The sequence below is a fragment of the Drosophila takahashii genome, chromosome 2R (genome assembly GCF_030179915.1).
Source record: "Drosophila takahashii strain IR98-3 E-12201 chromosome 2R, DtakHiC1v2, whole genome shotgun sequence".
Taxonomy (NCBI): Eukaryota; Metazoa; Arthropoda; class Insecta; order Diptera; family Drosophilidae; genus Drosophila; species Drosophila takahashii.
Genome location: NC_091679.1, coordinates 25591171 through 25600563, shown reverse-complemented (window position 1 = coordinate 25600563; position 9393 = coordinate 25591171). Strand labels below are relative to the sequence as shown.

Below are 9393 nucleotides of genomic sequence, written 5' to 3'. Positions count from 1 at the left end.
TACTACAATTTACTACGATTTACTTCGGTTTACTACGATTAACTACGGTTAACTACGATTTACTACGGTTTACTACTACTCAAGAATATAAATATTTTTTGGGTTCGGAATCGTCTCCTTCTCTGCGTTGCAAACTTCTGACTGAAATCATAATACCCTTTTCAAGGGTGTAATAAGATATTACAAAAGATGTTTCTTGCTCTTTCCATTATTGCAAAGGATCTATTTATATACGATTAACTACGGTTTACTACGATTTACTACGGTTTACTACGGCTTACTACGATTTAATAAGATTTACTACGGTTTACTACTAAGAATCAGGGTTCGGAAAATAACACACTGTAAATAACTTGTGTTATTAACATGTTAAATGTCAAAGTGTTAAGTTCAAAAAAAGTTATTGACATGTGTGTAAAAAATTGTAGCCTACATATGTTAGAAACATAAATAACATACACAGTTCATTTGTGTTATTTACACGACGTGTTATTAACACGCCGTGTTTTTTACACAATGTGTTTTTGACACAGGGGGTGTTTTTCACACAGCTAAAATGTCAAAAATGTATGTTAAACTGTTTACATTTCTATAACATTTTGGATTTCTGATAACTAAGCCAGACATGGTCCCGATTGACGAAAGGGCAGGAACATCAAGGAACAGCCGATTTAGTATCTTACAAGAAAATTCAAATCTCTTATCGGACACAAGATCGGTCGAGTCTAAACTTATGCATATGCAGTACCGGGACAGACTGGACATCGAAAACAATGTGGCTCAGTACTGGAAGATGCATTCAAAAAATGAGCCGGCTTTGGGAAAGATAGCGGAAGTTACATTGTCTGTGCCAGCAACGCAAGTCTCGGTGGAGAGGGCGTTTAGTGCGCTACCATATATATTTACTAAACTAAGCCCCGACACGTTGCAGAATATTCTTATTGTAAAACTAAACAAAGAACTACTTAACACTATTAAATATGAAGACAGCTCACAATATATGTAAATAAATTGATTCTGCCTACCCTTACTAATATAATGTGTCTTTGTTATAAGAAATTTGTATGTTTTTGGTTATGGATAATTTTTCTAAATATCTATTGAATTTAAAAATTTTGAAGGGGTAAAAAATTTTCTAATTTAAATAAAAGATTATTTTGTTCAGCGACAAGATAGGCCGTGTTAAAATAAGTAGCAAACAAATCATTAAGCAATAAGCACCAACCAAATAGGTTGGATTTGTGCATTGATAAACGTAAAAACTATAATGGATTTTTTTTTCCCCGAAGATGGATCTTCTTAGTGGATGAAAGTGTTCTGACCTCTTAATCAACGAGTCTTTCCTTTGTTTTATATTTAAAAGAGTGTAGAATTTTTTTAAATGTTAATGCTAATGTATTACAGTTACATTTTTTTTGACTCGCACACTTTTGGAGTCAAAAATACATCGTGTTAAAAACACATTGTGTAAAAAACACATCGTGTTAATAACACATTGGTGTTAAAAACACAAGTCGGCTGTGTGTGTTAACAATTATTTTTCACATTTAACACTTTTGTATTTGACACACATGTCAACAACTTTGCTCACACTGTAAAATACAATTTTACATGTTTTTAACATGTGTGTTAACTTCCGAACCCTGCTAAGAATACTACTACTTAAGAATATAAATACTTTTTGGGTTCGGAACCGTCTCCTTCACTGCGTTGCAAACTTCTGACTGAAATCATAACACCCTTTCCAAGGGTGTAATAAGATATTACAAAAGATGTTTCTTTCTCTTTCCATTATTGCAAAGGATCTATTATCTCTAAAGATATTAGATAGACGATTATTTTTTGTTAATATTTACCCCACACCGTGGATAAAGCTAAGTCAAATCATCCATTCTGCATATCTATAGTGCAACCATAACATGGATGTTTTCGTACGCGTTCTGAGAAGACTAAAGGAAGACTAAACCGTAGTAAATCGTAGTAAACCGTAGTAAATCATAGTAATCGTAGTAATCCGTAGTAAATCGTGGTAAATCGTAGTAAATCGAAGTAAACCGTAGTAAATCGTAGTAAATCGTGGTAAATCGTAGTAAATCGAAGTAAACCGTAGTAAATCGTAGTAAATCGTAGTAATCCGTAGTAAATTGTAGTATATCGTAGTAAATCGTAGTAAACCATAGTAAATTCTGGTAAATCGAGTTGAAATCCCCCTTCGTTAATGTTGAGCAACTGCTCTTCAGTCAGCTGTTATTAAATGGTAGATGGTGGATGGAGTTCTGTGGGAACACGAGTTTCACCTTCGTCAAAAATCCCATCCGTTTCAAACGGATGGACTCTATGGGAAGAGGCTATAATAGTTAAAAAATCCATTTGAATTTGGAACTCTTTTAGAGCTGACAGCTTTTTTCCAGCACCACCAGCAGTGTTGAACACGCGGCTGCGGCGCCATCTATGTCATGGAATTGGTACTGTTTATACACAAAACTGTGGCGCCACTGCTTTTTGCGGCTTTTTGGCGCTAGAGTGGGCTTGGCACCTTGATGAATCAATTTTGCGCTGCGTAGGAACGCCTAGAATCTACTTACTTAATGCCAACCCTCTAGCTTTAATAGTTTCCCAAAACTCTACTTAACTCTACAGAGCTCGGTATAAAATTTTAAATATTATTTGTGGGGTGACTACTCTGCTCTATCTTACCGCTACAAAGCCAAATGCAAATGTCAAGAAATATCACATTATTTCATGATTTCGTTTTTATCGCATAAACAGTGTTTTTTCATAAATCGCATAGCATAAACATAGTAATAGTTACGTAACTATCCGTATAGGTCAATTTTAGCAATGCAATTTTTTGTTATGTTCACCGATGATCATTCCCAATTGCTCGGGAGTAGTTTCAGTTTCCACTTTAGTTTCAGTTTCAGCTCCAGGATCAAAAGGACAAAAGTGGGGAGCAATTTGAATACTATCACCTTTGAAGTCTAAATGCTGCACGCAGTATTCCCGCTTACCCAAGTACCAACCATAGTAGGGGATAAACAAAGTTCCATTCTGAGGAAGAACAACAGCGATTAAGCTTTTTCCATTTACCATATGTATACACAATCAAACCTCAAATAGTGAGAAGCCATTGTCAGGCAGTGTGTGATCTGCATAGTACATGCCATCACAGGGAATGGGCAGTTCCGATTGCACGATTAGATCGTCCTTAAAGTGTCTTATGGCAACCGTTCCATCGTTGAGGGTCACGTTCACGTAAGGATTGTGACTTTTCAGTTCGTCCTCGGACATTTCATCACTGCTACGCTGTCATCTATTTTATGATAGTGAGAGCTGCAAAACCAGATATAGGGCCTCTTTGGAGCCATTAGGAAAAAGCTTGAAGTTATATTCAGCCACCAAATCGGCGGGAATGAGTAAGCTATCGTTCGGAAACTTCTGACCTTTTGAAATATCTTCAGTGTCGTAGAAGTCGCAGCCGGAAACAACCACAACAGATTTTTGTACCAACAGCAAAATAACTGTGGCAAGTGATCGAAGAAGTAGCCGCATTTTGCGCAAGGAACCCGAAAATAAAAAAATGTTGTTACTTCTACATAGAAAAAATTTGACCGGAGATCAAGCCTATACACTCAGAAAAAAACGGATAGTATTTTTTGGGCTTCTTTTAAAAATAAATTTAGTGCGCGTTCTTGAATCAAGAATAAATCGTTCTTAAAACCCAAATTATCTGAAAATGTGCTTGATTCAAGAACATAATTCAATAAAAGAACGATTTATCCTAAACCCAAGTATAATTTATTTTAACAAAATAATTTTTCTTGGTAAGCACAAACATTCTTAATGTGAACCAATATTGATTTAAATAAAATACAATTGGCGCTAGACGAAAATAGACAGTTCACAAAAATTAGGTAAATATGTTTATAAAACACAAGTATATTATTAAAAATTAAGAATTGGATCCTCAAAACAAGCAAATTTTTTTTTAAATCTGAGTAAAATTTAGAAAATAAAAAATTCTGCTCTCATAGAAATTTTTACCTAAATACAAGAAAAGAAATATACGAAAAATCGCCATGGAAAATATTTTTTAGGGTTAGTTGTTTCAAAAAGGCAAGTTTGTTCTTTTTTTTTTAGGGCTAATTTTCATGATTCGACTCCAAAAGTAATTCCTTCTTTTTAGGGCGAAATTGCCCTAAGACGTTGAACAAAATGGCACCAAAAATTTCCCTAAAAACTACCAAGATTCAAACGAAAATTTTAAGATGCAATAAATGGATACATACATGTAAAACATGTTATGTACACTGTACAAATACTAAAATCAAGATCGGTCGATGTTGATTTTTTTCGTTCTCAATTTTTCTGGGTGTACGCACAGATTGTTTGTAGAAATGCTGCTTATCGCAGCGAAAACGGAAGCTTACGCCATTATGATTATACCCCTACTAATTTGGTTTTTTTCGAGCCGCTTATCGCAGAGAGACGAGGAAGATCACCGAATTCCGATTTTGTACACCCTTTAATAAAAGGGCAGCATAGAAATATAATATGCAGAGAGACCTCTTCTTGTCTATACCGTAGAGGTGCACATCCATGTGTAAATCGATAGATCGATGTTTAATGATATTTTGCAAAACATTTCTAAACATCGAGGTTTTTTGACGTAAAAATCCGATTTTGTACACCCTTTAATAAAAGGGCAGCATAGAAATATAATATGCATGTAGACCTCTTCTTGTCTATCGATAGATCGATGTTTAATGATATTTTGCAAAACATTTCTAAACATCGAGGTTTTTTGACGTAAAAATCAATTTTTGACCGAGCTGAACTGGTAAAGTTAGTTAAAAAATCAAAAAGCTAAGATATAGACAAACAGCTAAAGCGTAAATTAAAACATGCAGCTGTTTTAATGTTCTTTCGTTTAATCTTAAAAAATTATTTTTTCTATTTAAATGGCCCAGTTTGTAAAAATATATTTTGATTTAAAAACATCGATGTTTTTGGTTGCGGTGTCTCTTGTTGGTAGCGATCTTTAAGCTAAACTAAAAATATTCTCTGCAAAGCTATATTTATGTTTATTTTTATAAACGTAAAAACAAATGCAAATATATGCCAATACAATAGAAGGTCAATTTTTATTCAAAAAAATCGAGAAACATCTATGTTTTTTGACATAAACATCGAAAACATCGATGTTCACTAAAATCGATATTTCTCCACCTCTACTATACAGCTCAATAGCAATAGTTGGGCCATGAATCCTTTTTATTGAGTTTTGTTGCATGTTGAACAAGGGTGGCCAATATTCCATATAAAATCAAACAAAAAAGCATTTACGAGGCTGATTTAATCTAGGAAGAACTAGCCATTAAGTTAGTTTTAAACAACGTTGGATATGACTGGGTATCCCGCGGTCGACATTTTACCAATTAAACATTTACTTGGCAGACCCCATCAGGGCACAACTTAGAATTGTTTAAAGCTGACAGTATAAAATCGAGCTCTGAGCTGGACAGTCGACCCTTCAGTTTGTTAAAATTAGGGACACCATCTCCGCTGATTAGCATGGAATTATTCAAGAGAATTTTTCGGTGCTCGATAAGCCTCAGTTTGGTCGAACTACCGATCTACTTGCTTTTACTAAGCTTTTCCTTGACAATTGGTAATGAACAGAAAGAGATAACTAATTCCGACAGTGATTACCTTCACTCCCATGCGGAACTCATAAAGTCATATATGAACTTGAGTGTGGCACCCTGTGACGATTTCTACGAGTACGCCTGCGGTAACTTCGAAAACATAAGGCCGGACCGATACTCCCGACGGGAAAACCTAGGAAAACCAGGCTACGTACTAGATGACATTGCGAAGGAACTGCTGCACAGAATGGATCTGGCCGAGTCACTCAATGTGTCGAGGGAACTGAGGGTGGCCCAACGATTCTACAACGCCTGCCTGGAGGCTGATCTCCATCCGTTTCCTGCTGCCGATCCGCATTACCTCAATCTCATTCGGTCGATCGGAGGTTTTCCAGCCGTGGATGGGGCCGCCTGGAATGCCTCCAACTTTAGCTGGTTCAACATGAGCGCCCATCTCACCAATTTCGGGGCAAGGGGTATATACAATGAGGTGCTACCAAAGTATGAGGAATCTGAAGTGTCTTTCGAGGTGAATTATTTGGGGTTCGACGCCAACATGAAGAAAAACCAATCCTGGGCCTACAAACGCAACGAGCGACGCATGCGCGGATACTTAAGATCCTTTAACCTCACAGAGGCTAAAATTGCAGAAGTGATCGACGGTGTTTTTGAGTTCTGGCGAGAGGCACTAGAGGAGGAGATGAAAATTAGTAGGCACGGCGTAGCGTTTGACGTTACTAATTATTTCGAGATCGTCTGGAACCAGAGCGAGAAGCGAAGGTCTTTTAATCCCGATTTACATATGAGGGATAGGGTTTGTATCCGGCACCCTGAGGCTGTGGCCAATTATCTGGCCATGCAGCTGCTCTACACATTCGATGCTAGTCTAAAGGATATCAAGGACCAAAGAGATTATTGTACTACAAAGATGCGAACCTCCATGTGGCCTCTGTTCAAGAAACTCCATTTGGCGGTGAGTCTAGTAAAAAAAATATAAATAAAATAAAAAAAATATAAAATAAAAATATATTGCAGGAGAGCTTTGGCAACAGAAAGAGGTCGGAAGTGCTTGAAATTGTGCAGGAAGTCCGAAATAGCTTGCGAACTTTAGTTGAGAAAGTGACTTGGTTGTACTCGGAAGAGCAAAAGAAGGCACTGCTCCGCGTGTCCTCCACAGAGTTTCATTTCGGCTCACCTGCGGAAACCTCTCTTACCAACCAGCAAATCCCGGAGATTCTCCGCCTGGAAGTAGTCGACGATAGTTACGCCGTGACCAATATGAATTTGCTCCGCCTTCAAGTCGACATCCAGCGTTTCAGCACCCGCCACCCAAGGGAACACGTTAACAACACTAAGCCGTGGGAGGCGATTTTTGGAATTGATAAAAGCATTACAAATGACAAACCGATCGTCGAAATCGATGCCGGCTTGCTCGAGGCTCCTTATTACCACCGTTCATGGCCGCATTCCATGAAATTCGGATCCTTGGGTTTCACGGTTGGCGAGCATCTCACCGATTTCCTTCTTTGGCCTTCCTTCAATAAGTTGGATCTGCTATATAAGGACTGCCGGTGGAATAACTTCAGTAAGCAGATCGAGTCGAAGCTTATCCGCCAACTCTATTTATATATCGACAGCGGGGGATTGAGGTCGGCATTTGAGGCCCATCGCAGCCACAGGATACAGACTCTGGAGGATCCTGAACAGAAGATGCCAGGACTCGACCTGCTGCCAGATCAGCTCTTTTTTCTGGGACTTGCTCAGACGATTTGTTACGATTTGAGGGCGGCCGACTGGAATCGCCTGCCGAAATACAAACTTCTGAGTGACTTAACCAACAGCGAGGACTTCATGCGGGCCTTCAACTGTCCCGTGGGATCTGGAATGCTTCCTACGAACCAAACTTGCCAAGTGTGGTAATCTGAAGATACCTTTAACTGTTTATCGCTTGTTTATACAGTTTAATAAAGTGTTTTCGGATTAAAATATTATTAAAAATTATTAAAAATACATTTGGTAATCCTCCTCTGGATAAGGCATGCAGTGGCAAGCTCCTGGAGTATTGGATCCCAGCCAGCGAAGATAGTGATTGAATGTTAATGTAAACTCCCGGGGACTGGGGTCGGGCACACCCAACGCCCCAGGAAACGATCCCAGCCAGCTGATATTGCCCCGGCTGCTCGTCAAAGGTCGTCTGAAGGGGACCGCCACTGTCACCGCTGCAGGCGTCCTTGCCACCCTCCAAAATACTCCCGGCACACAGCATATCATCCGTAATTTCCCGTGGTTTATAGGAAGTTCCATTCCGGTAGTCCGTTTGGGGCAGTACTACAACTTTAACCTCCTGAATTTTAAAATATTTATAGGGCACATTTCTCAATAAAAATCTTCTTACCCGCAAAGTATCGGAGCCTGGTCTATTCCCTTTAAGATCCCCAACCGAACTGTGTAGAATTCTCCGCATTATGTACATTAAAAATTCACAGAATTGGCAAACCGCTTCATTATGCATAATAACCACTTTTTAATGTTTTTTTGAAACATTTTTAATGTGAGCATCAGTAATTACATATTTATATTATATTTCTATAATTTGTATTACAATCTGAAGTATGTATTATAAAAAACAAGAGGAAAAAACTATATCTTTGTTGTTTTTTTTTAGCTTAGGTCAACCGAAGCTTATATACCTTGCCGAACATTCTTATTAACTTACAAAACATTAAACTTGGATTTACTTGCGTATATGTAACATCAAACCAAATTCTAGCTGCTTTCTTATTATTTTGGCATTAACTTGCTGATCCTTTCTATAGCAGCTATATAATATAGCAGTCCGAATTTTGTTAAATTTAATTCGAAATTTTGAAATGTTAAGGAAAAGCTTTTTCCTCTTGATTTCCATTAAATGTTCCGACCGTTCCTATGTCATTAATTTCTTAAAAATTTTATTTGAAATTCAGAAATATTTGAAATTTTATGTTTTTTATTTTATCCAAAGTAACAGTCCAAAAGACATAGTTAAACTTTAACCACTCGTGATGTTAATAAACAACCGGTTGCAGTCTTGGCTAAAGATATGTAAAATAAATTGTAAGGCAACAAATTAATGTAAAATTATGTATAGTACACCCTGCATAAAATGTTAAAACATTCACGTAAAAATGGTTTTAAAACTTGTAAAAGGCTCTTCATTTTTTATTTTATTTATGTATAATAAATATATATAAATAAGTTAGAATACATAAGACCAAGTTTGATGTATTTAGTTAAAAGCATCCCATTCGTTCATGATCCTTAACTGGGGTGACTGAGATTTTAGACTTGAGTCATACCTGAAATGGAAAAATATAGGTTATAAAGCCCGAAACATGTTTCAATCTCCCGAAACCTTGTAATTGTTTACTAAATACCTTAGAATCCTAATTTAAAAACGTAATGAAATGTCCCTTTCCTGGGTCCAAGTTATGTTTGCGTTAGCACGCAGTACATCATCAGTAGAATGCAAAGGATACTAAATGCAAACCAAGCCATCACTGGGATTCTGAGAGCGTCAAGTGACCACAATGATTCATGACCTTGAAATGGAGTGCAGCCCTTCTTAAGCTGAAATGTATACATTAGCCTCCGCACAATAAAGAAAATTCCCAGAAACGGCTTTACGCTCGCTTAATATTACTAATTCAAGCGATACCCATTAAACACTCTTCTCGCGAATCACTGGAAATTTAGCTCCATTTTCCGG

General features: G+C 37.3%; 1 protein-coding gene across 1 annotated transcript; it reads left to right on the top strand.

The window, feature by feature from the left end:
* Positions 1 to 5523: 5523 nt before the first annotated feature.
* LOC108069007 (neprilysin-2-like) lies at positions 5524 to 7615 on the top strand. The gene is made up of 2 exons (XM_044392933.2): positions 5524 to 6621; positions 6684 to 7615. Exons 1-2 carry the CDS (start codon positions 5575 to 5577, stop codon positions 7566 to 7568), a joined length of 1932 nt encoding a protein of 643 aa, XP_044248868.2. The 5' UTR covers positions 5524 to 5574; the 3' UTR covers positions 7569 to 7615.
* Positions 7616 to 9393: the final 1778 nt, after the last annotated feature.